The 25,562-nt window shown below is 37.0% G+C and overlaps 1 protein-coding gene across 3 annotated transcripts; it reads left to right on the top strand.

The window, feature by feature from the left end:
- The first annotated feature begins 2,166 nt into the window (after window positions 1–2,166).
- On the top strand, window positions 2,167–6,054 carry LOC114821390 (aspartic proteinase Asp1-like). Of its 3 annotated transcripts, XM_070813405.1 has the most exons (9): window positions 2,167–2,633; window positions 3,505–3,622; window positions 3,713–3,939; window positions 4,246–4,476; window positions 4,588–4,726; window positions 4,812–5,006; window positions 5,107–5,179; window positions 5,557–5,644; window positions 5,727–6,054. In XM_070813405.1, exons 1-9 carry the CDS (start codon window positions 2,182–2,184, stop codon window positions 5,815–5,817), a joined length of 1,614 nt encoding a protein of 537 aa, XP_070669506.1. In that variant the 5' UTR covers window positions 2,167–2,181; the 3' UTR covers window positions 5,818–6,054. The 3 variants fall into 3 exon arrangements, with proteins under 3 accessions (XP_070669506.1, XP_070669507.1, XP_070669508.1); XM_070813406.1 differs by having other exon boundaries at window positions 5,557–5,752; XM_070813407.1 differs by lacking the exons at window positions 3,505–3,622; window positions 3,713–3,939.
- The last annotated feature ends 19,508 nt before the right edge of the window (window positions 6,055–25,562 follow it).

The raw sequence follows: 25,562 nt of genomic DNA, 5'->3' as shown, positions 1-25,562 counted from the left end.
TTCAAAGATGTAGGCTTCGGCCGAACTGCGTCCCTCTAGCCCTAGTTTTTAATGTACATATGAACGATGGATTTTGAGAATCTTGTGCTTTGAATTAGAAAAGTAGTTGGATGTCTGGGTGACTCCTTCGAAGTTGTCAGTGACTTGATTATAATTTCATAAAACATGATTCTATACTTGATGTTTATGAATTGTGATCGATGACACTAATTTTACATGCGAGCAACCGATTGATAATTTTGGTTCCGTTAAGTGATCCGGAACCCAATGTGATTTGGATTCCATTGAGTGGTCTGGAATTCCTACTCTTGCTCATTTCCATAAGTTAGACTTGTACCCTGGATTCGAGTGAATGGGAATTAAGCACAATAGATCTTGTGAATATAAATTAGAATTATCAAGTTATTACTTGAAATCCAGGCAAGGAATTATATAGAAGTCCTTTATTAATTTTGTGCATTGAGGTGTGATCTAATTGATATTAACATAATTAAATGTTAATATCGTGCCTCCTTGATATCATGGAATGGGTTACTTTAGATGATTGTGGAAGGATGTTGAATATGATTGTTATTAATACAATTAGATCAGTGATCATTGTGAATTGAGAATAATATTGTGCTTCATTGGTTCTTTGATATGTTATATACTATGAATTGCGGTATTATGTGAAACATAATGATTTATGTGATGGATGAAATAGAAACCTTGATTGTCATGCGGGTTGTTATGTAGTTTGAATCGAATAATTCATGCTCTTCAAGTCCAAATGTTTGATTGAGGAATGTTATGCATTTTGGCGTGAACAGACTGTGTTATATGCCGAGTTATAGCGAAAGTGAACTACGAATGGCTTGATCCCTTTTGAGAGTATGTAGGCAGTCTAACGAGGAGGTTAGATGCAGCCATAAAGTATAAGGAAAAATTATCATGAAATTCGAATCTTGAGTTGTGCATTGTCCATATCCCGAAGGCGGGGTATGTGAGTGATACGGGTATTTGGTAACGTCACGTGTCGATCCTGGATGTATTTCGGAATCGGGACGTGACAGGAATCGCCTATGTTGTTAGGTCTTTTAGTTTTAGGTCAAACTTATTATTTGGTCTTTACCTACAATACAAAATGGCCCGATATAGTGTGCCATGTATGATAAGAATTCAAGTATCCACCCCATCTTGCATAGGAGAATGATTTACATGAAATAGGTCTATCGTCATTTAGCGTTTTTTGTCCAATAATGCATTGTTATATGCAAGTTTTTTGTTTCATATGACAATGTATTATTAAATTGGAACGTCACGGAGTGATAAACTAACTATGTGTTGCTCTCCTTGCAAAAGGGAAAAATGGATGGGAGCCTTTTTACTGATCCGTTGCAAAACTAGGAAAGTTTCATTGGCATGGCATTTGGTGCAATTACAAAACTTTCTAACCACTACATTTTAATTGGTTCATAAAACAACACAACCGAAGAAAAAATGTGCACCTTTTATTGTTGACCACACTTTTTTTTCTTAATATAGAACCTAACCCAACTTTTGATTTAAGTAATCTTTTAGAACTATAAAGTGGGACTACATTAAGGGAAATAAACATCTAAATCTCTTGCCTTAAATCTCATCTAAAGACTCTTTCAACTTTTAACCATATTTTACATAGAAATACTGCTATTTAGACACAAAATTAATCACATTGTTGAAATATTCTCTAATACAAGTAAGACTCACCTATATTATCGAGATTATCAACCATGTAATCAGGTTGTGTCTAAATAGTATTACTTTCAACAACATTTAAAATAAAAACACGGTAAGAAAGTCACGATCCACTAGAGACAAAAAAAGAAAAAGAAATATTGATGACCTTTTAAACAGCTACTAACAATTCTCAAACTGAAAATCAACAGACAACAGGTAAATGAATCTAATATAGAGCTGTTATACCCACTGACCTATCTTCTTTTTTTCCATCAATCTCATAACTAAAAGACTAAAATATCAAATGACAAATTAAAACAAAGGGAAAGACAAGTTGAATTTTCCCGTCGTGGTTAGGATCTCCGCCTTCAACTTGGTATGGAGTCGAAACTCATAAAAAAACTAACAGTCTTCGGATATTGACCAAAAAAAATTCCAATGACCAATTTGCCCTTTGGAAACTACGAGTCACATTAACATGTAATGGGTAACTTGGACATTTTCGCATCTACCGCGTTTTCGACGCGGGTGTTTCTCTCTCTCGCTCTCTCTGAAACTTCCAAACACCCGATTTCCAACGCTGACACGCCAGTAGACTTTAAGACTTGTAGACCTGAGACTCGAAGCTCTCAAGGGCCATTTCCTTTTTTCTTGAATTCCTGCGTTTCTCTGATCCAAAACCTTCGAACCCTTTTCTGGAATTTCGATCGTAACCCACCGATTGGAAGAGAAAGAGGACAGATTCTGATGGGTGCTGAGAAGAAAACCAACAGACTGCTCCCATTGACGGTCTTCTTCCTTCTGGTTCTGTCCGCAACTATTCCATGTGTTTTCTCGGCAGCCAATCAGTCCCCAACCTATAGAAAGTCGGCCCAGTTGCAGAAATTTGGTTCTTCCGCTGTATTTCCCCTTCACGGAAACGTTTATCCTCTTGGGTATGATTTGTTTTTCGCACCCTCGTTTGGTTTGTTTCTTGTTAGGCTTTCAAATCTTGTTCCTTTTAAGCTTTTTTAGTTATTTAATTCATTGCATTTATCAGATTTTTAGTGTGGTTGTCTTGGTTTTGTTGGTTCAATTTCTCTTATTGGTTGTTGGGGTTGATTAATTCGGATTAATGGTTAATCCTTCATATATTCACCAAGTAGGTTATTAACTCTGTATTTTTCAAATCCTTACAAGTTCTTGGATATATGTTATCCATTTGGATATTGGGTTTTTTTTGGGTTTTTCTTGGTTTGATGAGCCGTTGGCATAATCTACTGATTCATATTTTGACTCAGTCTCTCTGCTTGTCCTTTGAATGCCCTTTTCTCCAATTTCTGACTTGTTGTTTTTGTTGCCTGAACTTTCTCTCTCACTCAAAAGTTAAAGTTATCATTGCAGAAAAGGTGAAAATTTGCCAATCCCTTTTCATTTTCTTTTCTTTATCTAATTTTGTACTAAAAATTTTCAATCTCTTTTATTACTTCCACTTATTGCATCCTGCATGTATCTTTTGTTCAAAAAAGTTCAATTAATGGAACTGTTAATAGGACTCAAGAAACCTCATTCTACACTCCTTACAAGTCTATTTTTCTTTCTTATTATAGAAAGTTTGAAGTGCAAAATGAGATTTTTGGAGTGCCAATTACAATTCCCTAATTTAATGCTTTACAGTAATCTCTTAGGGTAAGATTTGTTGGACTTGGATGCCATGAATTGGTTTTCTGTGTTTTCTTTTGCCTCCATTTTTATCTGTTTTTTTTTTTTTTTTTTTTTGATGCGTGTGAACGGTTTCAAGATTTGATTGTACTTTTCACTCCACAGTTACTACTCTGTGTCCATCACCATAGGCCACCCAGCCAAGCGTTTCGACCTCGATATTGATACTGGCAGTGACCTTACCTGGGTCCAATGTGATGCTCCTTGTACTGGTTGTACCAAGGTAAAACTTTATTGGATACTGAAACCGTGAGACTAACATTCTAATGACTGTTCTCACCATGCGTTTGTGTGTATGTGCGCGCATTTGCAGCCCCGTGAGCATCTTTATAAACCCAGCAACAATCTTCTGGGATGTGGACACCCTCTTTGTGTTGCATTCCACTCTCCAGCAAGCTACCCATGCAAGACCCCAGATGATCAATGCGACTATGAGGTCGAATATGCTGATCACGGGTCATCTCTTGGTGTGCTGGTCAATGACTACTTCCCCCTGAAATTCACCAATGGCTCTCAACTCATTCCTCGTTTGGCCTTTGGGTGCGTATTCAGTGCTTGATTTGTATATCAATTAGCATTATTATAGAATTTTTATACTGAACATTTTCTTCTGGTTATGATCATGTTTTTTCCTTTATATATTTTAATTTTGAAATTTCGTTATGTATCCCATTTATAAACTTCAGGTTGTTTGGTGTTGAAATGCCCAAATAAATAAATCTAATGTGTCAAGGTTGAAATTGAATGCCTATAACATGTTAAGTCAATTACTTGCTACTATACTGGCACCTTATGTATTTCTGAGTTAAGGTCTTATAATCTGTTTTTTTTTCCTGTTGTCCGTAGGTGTGGATATGATCAAAAAATTAATGGTTTAAACACACCTGCCACCTCAGGAGTCATTGGCCTTGCTAATGGAAAGGCCAGCATTGTATCACAACTAAGTCACCTAGGTTTAACGCGAAATGTTGTGGGTCACTGTCTAAGTGGGCAAGGCGGAGGATTTCTTTTCTTTGGGGATGATCTTGTCCCTTCTTCTGGAGTCATGTGGACACCAATGTTGCACAATTCATTCCAGTGAGTGCTCTTAGTAAATCCTATTTACCTTCTCATATAGGATTAGTCGTTCTTTTGAATGATCACATACCATTTCAATTTGTGTATAATCCATCTTTGTCAATTTCATAGAGATCACTACTCATCTGGACCAGCGGAACTTGTCTTTAATGGAAAGTCTACCGGTGTAAAGGGCCTTAACATGGTTTTTGATAGTGGGAGCTCTTACACTTATTTCAATTCACAAGCTTACAAGGCACTCATTAATCTGGTGAGAAAGAAACAAAGGAGACCGTTCTTAGTTTAGTTACTTGTTAATGACTTACATAAAACTAACCATCAATTCATGCAATCAGGTGCGAAATGATTTAAATGGGAAGCCTCTGAAGTATGCAACTGAGGATCAATCCCTCCCAATTTGCTGGAAAGGTAGCAAACCTTTCAAATCTGTTGGCGACGCAAAGAACTTTTTCAAGCCCTTGGCACAGAGCTTTACTAAAGCTAAGAATGTTCAGCTGCAGTTATCCCCCGATGCTTATCTTATAGTTACAGTGAGCACCCTATTTTCCTTTTGTTTTTTTTTTTTCTTTCGCTTAGTAATTGAGAAAAAATTACTTGAAATGGAACATTTAACAATTTCTTCGTCATCAGAAACATGGCAATGTATGCTTGGGGATTTTGAATGGCACTGAAGTGGGACTGGGAAGTATGAATATCATTGGAGGTAGCTAATACTAACAAAACAAATACCTTCTGTCTTTTTTTTTTTTTTTTTTTGCTGAATTTTACTATTGGTCCCTTTAGTTTATTTGGATTTTTCCACTTTCATCCATGTAGTTTCTTTTGTTGCATTTTTGTCCTTGTAGTTTCATTTTGCCGCCACCGTAAGTTCAATCCGTCAAATGAGGCAAAAGTCCTTCCATTTTGTTGACAGATTGGACTAAAGTGAAATTGAAACGAAACCCCAAAGATGAAAAATTAACAAAACATACTATAGGGACGAATTGGAAAATCCGAGTAAACTGCACGGAGTATTGGTGCAATTTGGCCTTTTCTTTTTGTTCTGCGTTCAACATCTTATCTTTTGTTTCCTATTTACAGATATTACTATGCAAGATAAAATGGTGATATATGATAACGAGAACCAGAGAATTGGATGGGCTCCTACAAATTGCAAAAGACTTTCAAAGTCGTGACCTGTTGTTTAATAAATTTGTTTTTCGTTTAATGTATGTGGTGAGGGTTTTCTCATTGGAAAACTCTTTTTTCAGAGTGGATCGTGAACTTTGTGACGGTATTTATCAGCCTTTTGTAGCCAATTTGGGTATCCTGGAACAGCATTGTCCTGCTTTTGATCAATAAGGTGGTACACAGTGAAGGCTTCAAGTCCAGAGACTGACAGCGTAGAAAGGGAAATAGCTTTGTACAAGTTCATGTAGCCGATACATACAACTTATATGCTCCTAGGAGTTTTACAACAGTTATTTTGTCTGTTACTCCAGCAGAGAAGAAAAAGAGAGGTTAGTTTTGTATGTCGTAGAACCTACAAAGTTACATGATGTAGCCCTTGTACCCGATAATACAGATATCCGTTATATAGATTCTATTCATGTATAGCTACACCCCTGATCCATCTCCACTGACAACTAGTTGCATGAATCTTGAGTTACAAGAAAGGTGCATCTCGTCTGCTATCGTTTCCAAAGCTCTTCCTGGATTTGAGAAGGATGCTGGTTTAAATCTTGTAATGTACCTATCTCATCTCATCTCGTTCAGGTTTTTGCAGATTTCATCGTCTTTGAACATAACGTCTGAATCGCCAGCCATTATGTCAAGTGATACATCTCCAGAATTTTCTCGATTTCATGTTTGTCAGCTCGTTGTCCAAATCAACTCGACGTTGTTTTACTTTGTCCAACATTCTTCTGTAAATCATGTTGTCTGATCTGTCTCAGACGCTTCTTTTTCCGTAGAGAAGCATCTCTTGGGCAGCCAAAACTACATCTGGCCTTTCCTGGCCTCGAGGACCATTTAAGCTATTTCTCTTGAAATCATATGAAGTAGATCTCTGACAATATGATCGGCACTGAACCTCCTTAGCAGCAGCATTTGATAAAGGGGCTTGGTTACTTGTTCAACCAAGTTTCTAAGCTCAATTGTTGCAGCTGTTGCAGCCAACTCTTCGGCATATGAACCTTCTTCTCAAACTTTCACATTCTGATCCCGTATTTATAAGTACAAGGATCATACGAGATGGAGTTTTACGTTTTCAACCAACAGTAACGGTGCCATTGTAATGAGGATAGTGCTATTCACACTCATTTCTACCTCTCACACATCCTTGTTAATTTTTGCCTATTGATCTTCTTTAATTCATTTGATCTAACGGTTAAAAATTGAGAGAGGTGCGAGAAGTAAAAATGGTGTGTGGATAACACTACTCTATAATAAAGGTTATTTAGCCAAAGGTCAATATAATTTTTAATAATTTAGCGATATAAAAATTGTCCGGCTTTATTTTCGACATAATAATAAAAAAATTTATAATAATTATACATAGGTCAATAAAGCATGCCACATGGGTTAGGTTAGTCAAAAAGTAATTATTTTATCCTTCTGTCGTTTCAATTTATTATTTTCCTTCCATTTGCCTCTCTCTCTCTCTCTCTCTCTCTTCCTTATATACTCTCTTCTTTCCTGGCTTTCTTTCATCTCTCTCTTCACTCTCTCTTGTCCTTCTCTCCTCCCATATCTCCCCTTTTTCTCTCCAATGAAGAAGCGGTCATTAGTGATGGCGAGTAGCACCAGAGCCCAACAAATCAATCGATCAGCGACCATAACATTGTGATTGACACGATTCCTTTTAGAACCATCAACGGCCTTCATGAGATCGTGAAGTGGATGGTAGTGACGGAGTTCGGAAAGGAGTGGTTGCACATGAGCTGCCAGAAAGAATTTCTAGAACAAAGTTTGTTAAGGGTAGGCTAGCAGAAGTTGAGCCTGAGTATCAATGAGGTTTAGAAGACGCCATGGAAGAAGCTCAAGGATGAAATTGATGAAGTGGATCAAATCTATGAAATTCGTGCTTTGGATTTTAGGCTTTTTTTCTATTTACTTTTGTATATGAATTTATTGGCGTGAATCAATATTTAGGAGAAAGGGAATGTAAATATTAGAGTCATGTTTTAGGAATGATATATTTGTGTCCTTTATTGTTTCCTTATGTAATAAGGATTGTATGTACTTACATTCAGAATTATGGAATACATGAAAATTAAGCCGTAAAATTCCATTTGGCATACGAGCTGAGTTGTAACCCTAGAAAAAAATTCCCACCATGTTGCTACTGTCGTGCAAAAAAACAGCAAGTCTTTTGTTCTTCGCTTCATCCTACAGCAAGCCGAGATTACTGTTGTGTTCTTTGCTACTTGTGTGTGCTATCACGATGGCTAGTGTCGAAGAAAACCCACGGCTGAAGTTGGAGGGTGATTCACGTACGACCACCAACAATTCAATTGTGAGCCTTATAGTGATACATAATGATGCTTCAAACGTACCGAATACCATAAGACTCAATGGATCAAATTATCCTCTTTGGTCCAAAGTATTGGAGATGCATATCATTAGGCGTGATAAGAAGGGGTTCGTGACAGGGAGTATCAAGGAACCCTAGGAAGAAAGTGTTGAGTATGAGACTAGGGAAACTGGGAATGCAATTGTGAAAAGGTGGTTGATTAATTCCATGGATCCTACCATCATCAGGTTTTTCATCCATCTTCGTACAACTAAAGAAGTATGGGAAGAAGTTGCTCAGACATGTTATGCTGGTTCTGATATTTCTCAGATTTATGAGTTGAAGGTAAAGTCATTTCGACTCCGTCAGGAAGGTCGTCCTATTGGTGTGTACTATGCCGATCTCAAAGCAATATGGCAAGTGAAGGGAATTCTATGAGATTTCATGTGGGATTTCTAATGACTAGCATGCATATACAATTCAAAATTTACATATGAAAGCAACGGAAGCAAGTTAACAAATAATATCAAAGCAATAGTCATGCATATCCCCTTCAAGATGCATAGGTTTATGTAAGATGCATCAAAAACAAATTTATACATATAAGAACAAAGTTTAGGAGTAGTTTTATACCTCTTGATCTAGATCTTAGACCAAGGATGGACCACCTCCAAGACCTTTGCTCCTTGAACTCCTTGAGCCTAGCCTCCTTCCTTGCCTCCTCCACTTTGTTTAGAATGAGTGCTCCTAGGTTCTCTTCAAGTTTCCAAAATTGAAAACCTCTAAAGATCCTCACCCACTAGTGTAGTGAGAAGGATGAAGGAATAACCAAAAGTGTGAGAAGATGATTAGCTAAATCACCCCTATGGTGGCCGGCCTTGTGTGAGTTTTTTAGAGAGAGAGATGGTTTCTTCTTTTGTGAAAAAACAACACACAAAACCCTAATAAACTTTTTCACTATAAAGTTCCTTTTATAACACAAAGAAACCTAGCCAACAACTTGACTTCCTATCTCTCCTTTTCACTCTATATGGCCGGCCCCCTTAGTGTTGTTTGGGCTTTTGGGCTTTTATTTATTTCAAGTCATCCAATGCTTGAATAAAAGCCCAATGGGTTTAGGCCCAATGGGCCCAATTAAACCCGAACGTTTCTTTAAGCCCAAAACGATCTTATATCGCTTTTATGATTTCTTTAGACTTTCTAATTAATCACAACACTTAATTAATCCAATTAATTATTTTCATCATCCATTAGTTACTCACTACAAGAGTGTATTGGTGAACAATCGTTTTAGGTTCTAATTAGCAAGGCAGTGAGGTGATTGGCACCAATCCAATTGATTATATTTAATCCAATCACTTAGTGAATTAAAACTTACTTTTAATTCACCTTCTTCTTTGATGACTACATTTAATCATCTAGAAGAACTCACAAGCCATGAGTGACATCTAACCATATATCATGGCTACCCAAGCTAATGTAGAAGTTGTTCGGAGAACCTATTCAGTTGGAATTACAATGCAATTCGATCCTTCTCTAAAACAATACTCTCAATCACATCACTAGGGTATGGATATAATATGTCAAACCCCTAATGTGATTATTCCATGTTATATGATTCAATTGAGTCGTATAGGAACGCTTTCCTTTATTACGCTCGATACTTCGGCCGAAGATTCCTGAATCATATCTTAGAGTATTCATCCTCTCATAACGAGGATTAGAGATTCCTTGTTGAACATTCACTTGCCTTCATGACTAAGTGGCTTAACCCCGACTATGCCGTGGACACCCGCGGATGGAGTGACTTTGACATAATCAAAGATCAAGTACTTAACCACAAGACAACGATGATGCCTCAGGTCAAAGGACTACTTACACTATTCCAACTATTAGAGTTACTTGCTTGACATGTGAGTAGACCTCCATGCAAGTACTCTCGTTCGATTGTGTTCAGTGAACTCATTCCCTTAATGAGCACCTACATACTTGTCTTAGTGTCACTACACGAATGGGATGAGACTTTCCATCCTTCTAATTGAAGCGGACATAGTATGTACCAGTCTATGCATTGTCAGTATCCCTCCGACAATCTTATGACCAGGAACCTTTTGGACATGATGGTTATGTGAAGAAGGTCTCTGTAGTCTAACATCATTAGATTACTTCTTCAATCGATCCATTGTCCATGGATTCATCATTTAGGACATATATCGTTTATATAGATAGTCCTAAATAGTATCTTTGCCATTTGATGTATAAGAGTCATCTATACATCCATTTATTGTCCTGAAAGGTTTCTTCCAAAGATTGACTTTTAGGGCATATTTCCAACAATCTCCCACTTGCACTAAAGTCAATCACTAGTGTATCTTATACATGCTAGTTGAGAGAGCTTATGCTCGTAGGTTAACTTGGTTATGTATTAATCCTTTTAATTTATAAAAGGGATTTACTTATCAAATGTTTCTAAAACATTTGATGATGTCTCTTTCTTGTGTTCGAATACTTTGATGAGACCTTGATTCCATAGCTTGAGCTATTGCCCCATTACGTCGTAGTATCCTACTAACGACCTTATGGTTTGGATTCAATCATTGGTTCTAAAAGAACCCCTTCCATTCAAAACACCTTTTGAAGCAGTTTCTAAAACAATATATCGTCATATATTTCGTTTGTATACTTTATACAAACTTTGCTCCAACCTTGAGACCATTGTAGTACAATACTATCAATACATTCATATGATTAGTACTTCATCCATTATGAAGTTCCATTTGTTAAAATGGGTTATTTTCACTTTGGTTAATAACCTAAGTGAATGCACTCTTCCAGAGTCCCACTCTGATGTTCCTTTCTTAAAGGCAATAATACTCTATCAGTTGCTTTGGTTCTGATCCTGGGATATAGTAATATCTTAAAGTGACAACCCATGTGGTTTTTCACCTTTGGATATCATCTCACAAGTCCATACATGTGTCCCTTTTGTGATTTTATGACACATATCGTTATAAGGGTTATGAAAGTGATTTTCTATCATATAAGAAAAGGGGTGTGATATCCACACACCCCATTTTACTTCTCACACACCCTTCTAATTTTCGACCGTCGGATCGGATAAATTGAAGAAGATCAACGGATAAAAATTAATAAGGGTGTGTGAGAAGTAATTTGAGGTGTGTGGATAGCACACCCCTAAGAAAATACTTTCTCAAATCTTCAACATTTGAGATTTAATTTCCCTATTAAACATTCTTGAGATAGCCTTGCTATATCAATAAGTCCAATTTCAAGTCTATACTTTAAAATTGACCGTGTCATGTTTTGTCAATTTTCGAGTAACATCTATGTTCTATCAAGTCTATCAAATAGACTTTATTCATATCTTGTTGCCCAAATTATGACATCACTCCCACTGGCCTTGTTGTAACTTAGCATTCATTCAAAAACTTAACGATTATATTTTCTTGATTTGAATGCATATTGCTCCCACTAACTTGTCTTGGATCTATTGACAATCATTAAGATCCATTAGCTTATTGATGATGTCTCACCTATTTTGAGACTATCAACAACTCTAGCTAACACAAGTTATTTAAACGAATCATACACAAAAGAATTTCTTCTCAAGTAATTCCTTTTGAAATGTGTGACTTGCTTTGTCAAGTCTATTCATTTAAATTATATGGTGTCATACACCATACTACAAGTTTTAGTCATACTAAGACCTTTATTGTAGTCATATAAGAATTATCCAAGTCTTTAGTGGAAGCATGGCTCCTACTAAGGATATAGAAACTCAACCATTACTTCTAGGTGGTTGATATAATTCTTTATCAAAACTACATAGAGTGTTATAGTTACATAAGATGTTGAATTTGGATTGTCTTGTTGTTAAACTATATGTTGTGACTCATTTTGAAACTATTCCCTTTTGTTTCATCAAATTTGTCCATGGGCTTTGTTATTTAGCTTGTTCTCATAAAAGAGAATGATGGACAACTCCCAACATATAACCATTTTATGTTAGGTTGACGAAACCAACATTCAAAGACTATTCTTTAGAATGTTACACAACATAGAATTTTAACGTTTAAAGAGCTTGAGTCCTTTAACAATTAAAATTACAAACTCTTAATAATAGTCAAGTACTATTATTCTTTAGACAACTATAAACCAATCATATTTGAGTTTATATCCATTTTCACACCTCCCACTATTTCTCATGACTTTAATGAGAAATCACTTCATACATTCAAAATGTATAAACGTGGAGTATACGGGTAGAGGACATTGTGTATTAGCTTTAAAACCTTTCAAGCTCATTTGTTTCAATCTTCACTAAGTTAATGTCTCGTTATTAAGTGACTAAAGTCTTTAAACATTTTATAGATTTAGACACTTCTTTCTTGGTTTAATCACTAACACAATTGACATTTTAAAACAATTTAGAGAATGCCCAATTAGTTGTTCAAAACTAGTAATTGAATCAAGAGTGATCTTGATTATTGTGTTTAAGTGATAACCATATAAGAAACGTTTTTCTTATCACTTATATCATTATAATGTGATCTTCCTTTTCTTCAAGAAAGGAATCTCTAGACTTTTGTCAATTCATATAGAACTCTTAGGTAGACAATTGGAACCAAATCTAAAGATTCATTGTAACCTTCTATGTCCAACATGTGAGATCTATCCATATTTGATAAGTGCAAAGTTTGGTTATCACATTACTAAAGTGATATATAAATCTTGTATCTCTACTAGGATACAACAAGACAATATTCAATTCATAACACTACTTTAAGGAAATAATATATTAGAAGGCATTCATCACATTACATTAATATGATAATTCAAACATTCATAATGTTTAATACAAAAAGAATTAGCTCTATACATTTAGAGACTAATTAAATACCTTCATACATTTAGGCACTAATAGTGGTCTTCCATCATATGAAGCCACTTAATAAGTTCTTAACAAAATAAGAAAGTTTAAAGACTATCTTTAAATGCCTAACAAACTTCCTAAGTAGTAAGCAAAAACATGGTGGCCGAACCCTTCTCCACACTTTTCTTTGCTTGTTCCTCTTCTACTTGGCTCCTCCACCTATATACAATTATACAAGTGATTAGCCCTTTATATCAAATATAAATTTTAGAAGATCTAACAATTAGAATTGACAATAAGAACATAAACCATACCTTGTGGCTTGTCCTTAAGAGTTGCAAGGTATAACCTGCAATTCCTCTTCCAATGCCCCTCCTTTCCACAGTGGTGGCAAGTTCCCTTGGGCTCCTTTGCCTTCTTTTTCCTCACTCCTCCTTGCTGCTTAGGAGTGGGAGACTTCTTCTCCTTCCCTTTGCCTTTGCCTTGCGGCTTAGCCTTAGAAGATGATGGCTTGTTGTAGGCTACTGCAGCAGTCCCTACAACGTTATCTTTCTTCATAGTCTTCTCGGCAGTTACTAACATGTTTAGTAACTCAAAGAGAGTATTATCCATCTTATTCATATTGTAGTTCATTACGAACTGTGAGAATGAATCAGAAAGAGAAGCCAATATGAAGTCCTGGGCCAATTCCCCGTCAAGTGGAGTCCCTAGGTTCTCCAATTGTTCAATGAGTCCTATCATCTTCAGTACATGTTGATATACTGGAGCCCCTTTGACCATCTTGGTCTTCATAAGTTCACTGACAGTGCTAAAGCGACGGTTGCGCGTCCCTTCACCATATAACTCCGTAAGATGGAGTATGATGGAAGATGCACTGTCCATGCCCTCGTGCTGTTTCTGTAGCTCCTCATTCATGGAAGCCAACAGATAGCACTTGGCTTGTGTATCATCCTCAACGTGCTTGTCATACTTAGCACGTTCATCCTCAGTGGCATCGAGGCCAAGAGGTATGTGAGGTGGAGCCTTGTTTAGCACGTAAACAATCTTCTCCAAGGTTAGGAGAATCTTGACATTACGAAACCATGATGGGAAATTGTGCCCCTCTAGGCAATGTTTGTCGAGTATTTTCGCGAGTGTGCTCCCAACCATATCTAAATACATAAACAATAAAATAATTAGTTTGATTGTTGATTAAGTCAAACGATTCGGGTCTTTAAACCGAATGACACCACCCACCATTTTTGGCAAATTCCATATCCCTCAAGATGGAATCCGAGAGATTTCAAAGAAAGCTCCTAGCGGGTTACGGGAGGCTCACTATTACCAAGCCCACCTCACGATGATACGATGTCGGCTAGCAAAAATAATAATGAGAGGGTACAAGTACCCATTCACAACAACCTCTTGTGATTACCCATCTTTTTGGCCTCTAGAGAAAAATGCCTCACGATGATACGATGTTGGCACCTTTTCTCTTAGTTAAGTTTTGACCCACCATGCCGGTTTAGATAGGGGTTCAAGTATGACCTCACGATGATACGATGTTGGCCACACTCGTTGCCTACCTTCACCTCATCAAATGTTTTAAATAAACTCCTCCTGAGTATAAGCATGCACTTTGCACTCCCCCATGATAGGGTGAAGGCAGTGTACAAGTCATAAACGATTGGAGCCTACCATGGTGGAAGGCCACGAAAAAGTGTTCAAAGCACTCTTACGCTTTCAACTTAATATTGTATGTTGGTTGAGGGATTTTAAGGTCTCATCAATTTTTTTATTTATTTATTTAATCATATTCAAATAAATTGTCCTATTATAACTATTAGTCCAAAGTTAATGAAATTAGTAGCATATGATATCCCCACTATTTGTTTTCATAAAACAAATCAATATCAAAACATTTTTCAAAATATTGGAGATATATATAACTACTAATTGTATTCATTATAGTTTAGTAGCGTATGATACTCCCACTATTTGTTTTAAGAAAAACAAATCAATATCAAAAACGAATTTTTCAAATATTGGAAGTAACTACTACTACTACGGTTTTTGTATTCCTTTGAAATTGGACTTTATAGTTATCTTAGGCTCTTGGATGACCATGGACTTATTGGGTTATTGCAACAACGAGCCAACATTGTTGAATAAGAACTCGGGGAGGTTGTGTCAATTTAATTACGTGCTTTTCAATCCAATTAAAACATTTTCATTGAGCCATTAGAAATGAAAGACAATCATTCATTGCTAATTAGGGCGTTGGACCCATTTAATCTTTAATCTCATGTCAAAACCCTCTTTTAGTTATGTCTCCTAACCAATAGTTAAAGAAACTCTAGTCTAGCACTTGAGGGAATCAACTAACTAAAAGAGATTAAGAAGTAATAAGAATTACAAACCGATTTGCACAAATTCCTACAAATTACACATACTAAGTGGGAGAGATAGATTAATGTCCAAGGTGACAAGGTCCAATTGAAACAGTAATTAAAACACATTCCCAAGGTTCAAACAATTTGAGTTTAGCGCCTTATCTCATAGCTCAATTATCGTTTAAGGCATAAGTCCATAGTCATCCATTTTTCTAACTACTTAATCACATTAAATAATCATATGGAATGCAACATAAACAATTAGATTTAGTGCATATGGGCATAATAATATTATGAGTTTAAACAACCAATAAAATTAAAATAAAATATTTTAACTTTTTATATGGATGGGGCCTATTATGCAAATATGAAAAGTTAGGGGTCAAACCGTAAATACTTGAAAGTAAAGATCAACTTTTCAAAGATTACAAAATAGCCCCACAAGTGGATAAATCCACTAGGGAGGCCGGCTAATCCACTAGGGAGGCCGGCCACTTAATGGGGATGGGAGGTTTCTTACACAACATGCATTAATTCAACATTATGAAGAAAAAATTAAATTTTGCTTGTCACTTGGTTTTGCTTTAAGGACTAAGAAAATGGTGATGGAAATTCACCTAGTCAAGTCTAGGATTGAATTAAATTTTTGGGAAGGCTATGGATGGTATGTGCATCATCCAAAACCTCAAAACAATGTATGAACACAAAACAAAACCATTTTCACCAAAACCAAAACCATGAACACCAAGAACAAAATCATGAACACAATTTCAAGATTTGTACATTCTTGATGATTTTTCAAACCCAAAAACAAAAGTGACAAGAACTCTTCTTTCTAGCTTTAAAAGGATGTGAGAGTGGTTTACAATAAAACACAAACACAACCCAAAACCACCCCCAAAACCGTGCCCTCCCATTTGGAATAAAAACCCCAAATTTTAGTTCTAAACTCAATCTTCATTCATGCATCCAAAACACTTTTGCATGCATATCTTTTCAACTATTGATTTACATTTTTCAACCATTGAAAAACAAAAGATAAACATACTTTGAATGAAGCAATAATAGGTCATACATAAAATTAAAACCCATATGCATAAAATCCAAAAGGACATATCTTACATAAACCTTTGGCTCTGATACCACTTGAAGGGAATTCTATGAGGTTTCATGTGGGATTTCTAATGACTAGCATGCATATACAATTCAAAATTTACATACGAAAGCAACGGAAGCAAGTTAACAAATAATATCAAAGCAATAGTCATGCAAATCCCCTTCAAGATGCATAGGTTTATGAAAGATGCATCAAAAACAAATTTATACATATAAGAACAAAGTTTAGGAGTAGTTTTATACCTCTTGATCTAGATCTTAGACCAAGGATGGACCACCTCCAAGACCTTTGCTCCTTGAACTCCTTGAGCCTAGCCTCCTTCCTTGCCTCCTCCACTTTGTTTAGAATGAGTGCTCCTAGGTTCTCTTCAAGTTTCCAAAATTGAAAACCTCTAAAGATCCTCACCCACTAGTGTAGTGAGAAGGATGAAGGAATAACCAAAAGGATGAGAAGATGATTAGCTAAATCACCCCTATGGTGGCCGGCCTTGTGTGAGTTTTTGAGAGAGAGAGATGGTTTCTTCTTTTGTGAAAAACAACACACAAAACCCTAATAAACTTTTTCACTATAAAGTTCCTTTTATAACACAAAGAAACCTAGCCAACAACTTGACTTCCTATCTCTCCTTTTCACTCTATATGGCCGGCCCCCTTAGTGTTGTTTGGGCTTTTGGGCTTTTATTTATTTCAAGTCATCCAATGCTTGAATAAAAGCCCAATGGGTTTAGGCCCAATGGGCCCAATTAAACCCGAACGTTTCTTTAAGCCCAAAACGATCTTATATCGCTTTTATGATTTCTTTAGACTTTCTAATTAATCACAACACTTAATTAATCCAATTAATTATTTTCATCATCCATTAGTTACTCACTACAAGAGTGTATTGGTGAACAATCGTTTTAGGTTCTAATTAGTAAGGCAGTGAGGTGATTGGCACCAATCCAATTGATTATATTTAATCCAATCACTTAATGAATTAAAACTTACTTTTAATTCACCTTCTTCTTTGATGACTACATTTAATCATCTAGAAGAACTCACAAGCCATGAGTGACATCTAACCATATATCATGGCTACCCAAGCTAATGTAGAAGTTGTTCGGAGAACCTATTCAGTTGGAATTACAATGCAATTCGATCATTCTCTAAAACAATACTCTCAATCACATCACTAGGGTATGGATATAATATGTCAAACCCCTAATGTGATTATTCCATGTTATATGATTCAATTGAGTCGTACAGGAATGCTTTCCTTTATTACGCTCGATACTTCGGCCGAAGATTCCTGAATCATATCTTAGAGTATTCATCCTCTCATAACGAGGATTAGAGATTCCTTGTTGAACATTCACTTGCCTTCATGACTAAGTGGCTTAACCCCGACTATGCCGTGGACACCCGCGGATGGAGTGACTTTGATATAATCAAAGATCAAGTACTTAACCACAAGACAACGATGATGCCTCAGGTCAAAGGACTACTTACACTATTCCAACTATTAGAGTTACTTGCTTGACATGTGAGTAGACCTCCATGCAAGTACTCTCGTTCGATTGTGTTCAGTGAACTCATTCCCTTAATGAGCACCTACATACTTGTCTTAGTGTCACTACACGAATAGGATGAGACTTTCCATCCTTCTAATTGAAGCGGACATAGTATGTACCAGTCTATGCATTGTCAGTATCCCTCCGACAATCTTATGACCAGGAACCTTTTGGACATGATGGTTATGTGAAGAAGGTCTCTGTAGTCTAACATCATTAGATTACTTCTTCAATCGATCCATTGTCCATGGATTCATCATTTAGGACATATATCGTTTATATAGATAGTCCTAAATAGTATCTTTGCCATTTGATGTATAAGAGTCATCTATACATCCATTTATTGTCCTAAAAGGTTTCTTCCAAAGATTGACTTTCAGGGCATATTTCCAACAGCAAGAACTAGATCAAACAATACCGATTAAGATTGAGTGTGTTATTGACTTGAAGACGCTTTAAGATGAGATCTAATTGGACCAGATTTATGCCTTCCTAGCGGGACTTGATGACGTATTTGATAAGGTACGTAGTGATATTTTGAGAACTCAACCCCTACCATCTGTCGATGAGGTGTTTTCTGTTGTTAGGCATGAAGCCCAACGTCATGCTACCATGATGGGAGGAAGGAGTGTCGGCAGCCAAGGAGGAATCTTGACACTGTCCTTAGCCATGGTGTCATGGCCATTCTCTGCTGGCTAGCTGTATGTCTCACCTTCGTCTACAACTTCTTGTCCTTTTACTCCTTAAAATAAAGATGATTTAAAGTGTACTTTCTACAATCAAACCCGTCATACTAAGGATACTTGTTTCCAAAAGCATGGAGTCCCTGAATTGAAGAAAAGTTACGTGCAAAGGAGCGAGCTGCTAATGGAGCAAGTGGGAGCCATGCATCCATTGCCACTGCCGCACTTAGTACCAAGGAAGCGTGCCTACCCCTGGACATCCAAGTCAAGGATTGTTGATTAGGACTAATCTTAGTGAATCACCGTTCAATACAGGTAGTATGGGGTGTGTTCTTTTAGCCTTTGACATTGAACATCATACAGGTTGGATTCTGGACTCTGGTACGATAGACCATATGACTTTTGATAAAAATTTGTTTACTTGTATGACAACGACTCATCGGAAGTGTGTAGCAATGACAAATGGCACCACTGCACTGATTATTGGGGCCGGTACCGTGGACCTCACACCGCCCTCTCCTTTCATCATTGCTTGCTTGTTCCATCGTTGTCCTCATAATTTGTTATCTATTCCTCAAGTTACTGAGCAATTAAATTGTGTTGTACTTATGTATCTACTCTTTTGTTTACTTTAGGATATTCAGACCAAGGAGATAATTAGGCATGGTACTAAGAGAAAGGGGTTGTATTATGTGGATGACGTCGCTCTTGGCAGAGCTAATGAAGTTCGAGCATCCCGTACCAATAATTTGCAAGAAGTTTGGTTATCACATCGTCGGTTATGACATGCTCCGTTTGGTTATTTAAGGCGTATGTTGCCTAATTTATTTCATGAAATAAAAGAATCAGACTTACATTGTGAAGTATGTATTCTCGTGAAGAGTCATCACGTTTCGTTTTCTCCTAGTATGAATAAAAGATTATTATCATTTGATGTTGTGCACTTTGATGTTTGGGTCCCTCTCCTGTTAGTACTTTTTCCAAAATTAAATGGTTTGTTACCTTTGTTGATGATTGTACCCGTATGACTTGGATATATGTGATGAAGAATAAAAGTGATGTTAGTATGGTGTTTCGGTCTTTCTCTCAAATGATCACAACACAATATTCCTCTGTTATTAAAATTCTCCATTCTAATAATTGAGGTGAATATATTAGTTCTGAATTGTCCGTTTTTCTTCGGGATCAAGGAATTCTCCATGAAACTACTTGTCCCCATACTCCGAAACAAAATAGGGTTGTTGAGAGAAAGAATCGTCATATCTTGGAAACTGCTCGTGTGTCTGTACCTAAACGGCTTTGGCCTGATGCCATTACCTATGTCATGTATGTGATTAACCGTATGCCATCTTGGGTTGTGGAATTTCGTTCACCTCTTCAAGTATTGACGGCCCGTAGTATCCATCAATACCCTTACTCCTCGTGTGTTTGGATGTGTAGTGTATCTTCATATTCACAAGATTCATCGTTACAAACTGGATCCATGTGCCCTTTAGTGTGTTTTTGCTGGGTTTGCCTCCCAACATAAAAGGTATAAGTGTTATCATCCTGAAACTCGACATATGTATGTGACCATGGATGTTACTTTTTCTGAATCAGAGTATTTTTATTCTTCGATGCCATCACCTTCAGATCACCAGGGGGAGAACACTAGTGGTGACCAGGGTGATCTTGGGTGGTTAGAGATACCAGAAGATGTGATATGTAGTTCAGGGGGAGCATGTGTTGATGAAAATGATAAAAATAGGGCAACAGTGTCAGTAAGAAACTGCCGAGATTGATACAGGCCTTCAGCTGCTGCTTGCTGAGACAGGTGCAGGTTATCGGCAAGGTCCTGCCGAGGAAACTACAACAGTCCAGCAGCTGGCTATTGTCGAACTTAGTACATCAAGGGAAGAATTGCCTCCTGCCGAACCCACATCACCCTCTCTCTCTAGCTCGATAGTGTCATCCAATGTGTCTTCTCTAATATCCCTAAGGTAAGTACTATAAATGCTCATGTAACTAATCCAAATAATTTTGTAAGTATATATAAGTTGCCGCCAAGGCAAAATTGTGGTGTTCCTCTTGGTAGGTTTTCTCCCGAGGGAAAAGTAAGTATCCAATAGCAAATTATGTGTCATGCAAAAACCTTGTGCCTGAATGCCAAGCATGGGTGAAGAGTGTGGAAACAATCCAAGTACCAACCTGAGTTGACGAGGCCTTGAAGGATCCTAAATGGGGCTGTTGCAGTGGATGAAGAGATGATGGCACTACATAAAAATGATACATGCGAAGTAATGGAACTACCAAAAGGGAAAAAAATCAGTTGGGTGTAGATAGGTCTTTACAATTAAATACAAGGTCGACGGATCAATAGACAGGTATAAAGCAAAGTTAGTAGCAAAAGGTTATACTTAAACGTATGGTGTTGATTACCAAGAAACTTTTTCCCCAGTAGCCAAGATGAAGACAGTACTTGTTCTTATCTAATTAGTTGCAAATTAAAATTGGCGACTGAAACAATGTGATGTAAAAAAATGCTTTTCTTCATGGGCATTTGGAAGAAGAAATGTATATGGATTTTCCTCCGGCATATAATGCCGGAAGGAAAACCGGAGTGTGTAGGTTGCGAAAGTCTCTTTATTAAGTAATCACCTCATGCATGGTTTGGTAGATTTACTCAAGTCATGAGAAGGAATGGATATTACCATAATCACTTCGACCACATGTTGTTTGTAAAACGGAGAAGTGGTAAAGTGACTGCCTTAAGCATTTATGGGGATGACATGATAATAACAAGTGATGATTCGAAAGAGATGGTAAAACTAGAAGAGAGTCTTGCCGCCGAATTTGAGATGAAAATTTTGGGAGATTTAAAATATTTCCTTGGAGTAGAAGTAGCTCATTCGTCTAAAGGTATTTTCTTGTCTCAATGTAAATATGTTTTGAACTTATTTGAAGGAGACATGTATGCTTGGATGTAAACCTGTGGACACTTCTATTGTAGAGAAGCATTATTTAGGGATTTATCCAGATCAGAAACCGGTTGACAAAGGCAAATATCAGAAACTGGTAGGGAGACTAATTTATTTGTCCCACACTCGTTTGGATTTTGCCTATGCAGTGTGTGTGGTGAGTCAATTTAGGCACTCACTGAGTGTGGATCATATGGCTGCAGTTATGCAAATTTTGGCGTATTTAAGGTCTGCTCCCGGGAAGGGGATTTTGTATGAACATCATGGACATATGAGGATTGAGGGATTTACTAATGCCGATTAGGCAAGTGATGTGACTAAGAGGCGTTCTACGTATGGGTATTTTACATTCGTTGGAGGTAATTTGGTTACTTGGCGAAATAAGAAACAGAAGTTGGTGTCACGGTCTTCCGCGGAAGCCGAATACAGAGGCATAGTGCATAGAGTGTGTGAGATCCTTTGTTTACGAAAGTTGCTTTGGGGTCTCGATTTCAAGCAAAAAGAGGCGATGAAATTGTATTGTGACAATAAGTTAGCAAGAGAAATAGCAGAGAATCCAGTACAACATGATAGGACTAAGCATGTTGAGGTTGATCGACATTTTATTAAAGAAAATCTTGAGAAGAAGATTGTGTCAATACCATTCGTGAACTCTGAAGAGCAACTTGCAGATGTTCTTACTCATGTCGTGTGTAGTAGGAGCTTTGATGACTCACTTATCAAGTTAGACATGTGTGATATCTATGCACCAACTTGAGGGGGAGTATTGGCATGAGTCAATATTTTGGAGAAAGGGAATGTAAATATTGTGTAAATATTAGAGTTATGCTTTATGAAGGATATATTTGTGTCCTTTATTGTTTCCTTTGTTGTTTCTTTATGTAACAAGGATTGTATGTACTTATATTCAGAATTATGGAATACATGAAAATTAAGCTGTAACATTCTATTATGTTTGCATTGGTGGAATGCAATGCTTGCATCTCGTGGAAACTTAAAGACAACCCATAGGAAAATAGAACTACAAAAATAGACAATGCATTGCAGGGTATGCATCCAAATATAAAAGTAGAACAAAAAACAGACACTACATTGGAAAATCTAAATCTAAATGTAAAAGTAGAACTAGGAACAAACACTGCATTGCATAGTCTAAATTCAAATGTAAAAGATGAACAAAAAACAGAGCTATAACGCAAAGTCTAGTTCCAAATGTAGAAGATAACTAGAAACGGACTGGGTTGAAAAGGTATTCTCATAGAGGAGGAAAGCTGAGTATTTTGAGAGGCTTGGTTAAAGATGCATTCTCGGTAAGGAAGAAGAGTTAGACATTAATGAAGCTCTACTTTGCCATAGATGACGAAGGTCGACATATAAAGGGGCTTCCCAATAACAGGTAGTGATGTTGTTGGGTCCATTTACTTCACGCTTGTCAACAACAGTGTTGTAGTTGGAAAAGTAAAAAGTGTTTCAACTTTGTTAGAGATATTTTAATATAGTTTCCTTGATATCTGCAAAGTTGAGATTGCGTTCAAGAAATGCCAGTGAACTTCATTCAGGAAAATTCGACTTTTGAAATTCGAAGAATGATGTCTCTTCAATTTTTGAACAAGTAGTCGTGTTGCCTCTTCTTATATAAAGGCATCTATTGTATCAAAAAAGCATGCCCAAAAAGTTGCTGCTTATGGAAATTGATGTTGGAAATGTGCCCTAAAACCAATCATGTGATGATACTTTACGGACATTTCACATGTTAAACTAATATAGTTTAATATAAAGGGCAAAGATTATTGTTTGAGCCGTCTCATATAAATATTATATGCTTAAACGATAAAGTCCAAGGAATATGTGATTGGGAGAATGCAATCTAATGAAGTTAGATTCATGAGACCATTCTTTCGTAGAAACATCCTAAATGTTCCTGATCATAGGATTGCCAATTGGGCATTGACAGTCCGTCAAGATCGGTACGTGCTATGTCTTCTCTCAGGGAGAGTGATTAGTCTCGAGTCATTGGTGTGTGTGACATCAAGACAAGTACGTAGGTGCTCAGTAGAGAATGAGTTCACTGAACGCGATTAACGAAGAGTTCTCATACTCATGTCACATGAGAACTCATGGTTGGGATAATGCAAAGTAGTCATTTGACCTGAGGCATCACAGTTGTCTTGTGGTTAAGTCCTTAATCTTTGATTATGTCAAAGTCACCCTATCGGGGTGTCCACGGCATCGTTGGGGTTAAGCCACTTAGTCATGGAGGCAAGTGAATGCGCAACAAGGGATCTCTAACCTTCAAACTGTTTGAGGGAGAATACTCTATGATATGATTCAGAATCTCTGGCCAGAGTATGAATGAGATTTAGGAATGCGTTCCAAATCACATTCAAGGTAATCATATAAGCACACGAATCACATTGGATAGTAGACATGAATAAATAAACTATCAAACCAAACAATGTGGTCAAGAGTATTAGATTAGAGAAAGACCGTATTGCATTTGTAATCCCAAACTGAATAGGTTTTCTCTACCTCTTCTGATTAGCTTGAGTAACCATGATATGCTGCAAGGTGTCACTCATGGTTTGTGGAAGCCTTATACGTGTGTAATCACTAAAGGGAGAATTGAAAGTAAGTTTCAATTCACAATCGATTTGAAATGGTTTTAATCGCCCACTGCCTCGCTAAAAGGAACCTAATGGATCGCACACCATAAGAGGTGGAGATTGGAGATTAAACGGAGATGAGTAAGAATGATTAAATGGTTTAATCATTTATTTATGGCAAGGATTAATTAATATGTTAATTAATCAAACGAATAAGTTCGTTAAAGACCTCGGGATAGTTTTGGACATTAAGGCCCAATGGGCTTCGAATGTCAAGCCCATTGACTTAAGTTGTATGACAACTTAATGAATAATGATTCACAAAGGCCTAATTAGCCCAAAAATACCCTAGGGCCGGCCATGATGCTAAGGGTAGTGAACTTGGACTTATTTACAAGTTTGCCACTCAAATGAATAAAGGTATAAATATGACTTTATAGCCTAAAATTCATAAGGGTTTGTTTTGGAGAAAATTGGAGAGAACATGTCTCTCCATTTCTCTCTAAAGAGGCCGGCCACCTTGGGGGGTGCAACTTGCAATCCCACTACTCCAAGGTCACTATTTTCTTCTCCAATCTCTCCTTGGTGAAGAGACTTAGAGGTTCCCTATTTTGGGAACTTGGAGAAACCTATTCTTCCATCCAAATCCATAGATTTAAGATGCAAGGAATGAAGGCCCTCTCTTTGGGTGATTAGCCTTTGCTTATGCAAAGAGGAATCTTCAAAGGTATAAATTTCTCAACTCACTTTGATTTGAGTTGAGTCTTGGTTCACCAATCTACTAGGCTTTGAATTTCTTGGTTAATGTTTTGTTTTTAAGTGCATGCTAGCATGATTCCGCCTTTAATTGTTAATTGCATGCTATATGATGTTGCTTAAATGAACATGTTTTCACAAAATAATCCTTCAATTGCCTCTGTTGCACTTCTGAGATTTCAATTTATCTGATTTCTTTTTCTTTCATTTTTTTTTTTTGAAAATGGCTTGCCCGTCTGACCATTGTTTTGATTTGAATGTTGCGAAAGATGCAGATGTGCCTCCTTAGGATAATATATAGCGCTCATCCTTTTTATCTTTTAATGGTCTTCTTATGATTGGAGACTTTGCGATGAACAATGATATAACTGCCACAATAGTAGTTAAGAACCTTCTCACTCCCAAAAATAAAAGAATACTTTTGAAAATGTTTGATGAGTTGATAGTTCATGTAACATCCTACATCGACCAACGGAGATGGGGTGATGTGCCTTATATATACATGCTCCTTTCCCTATAGCACGAGGCCTTTTGAGGACTCACTGGTTTCGGGTTCTATCGGAACTCTGAAGTTAAGCAAGTTCGAGCAAAGAGCATTCCCATGATGGGTGACCCACTGGGAAGTTCTCGTGTGAGTTCCTAGAAACAAAAAAATGAGGGAA

Source organism: Malus domestica, chromosome 15 (genome assembly GCF_042453785.1).
Source record: "Malus domestica chromosome 15, GDT2T_hap1".
NCBI classification, from domain to species: Eukaryota; Viridiplantae; Streptophyta; class Magnoliopsida; order Rosales; family Rosaceae; genus Malus; species Malus domestica.
The sequence above is the reverse complement of the archived record's forward strand: the minus strand, read 5'-3'. Positions and strand labels throughout refer to the sequence as shown.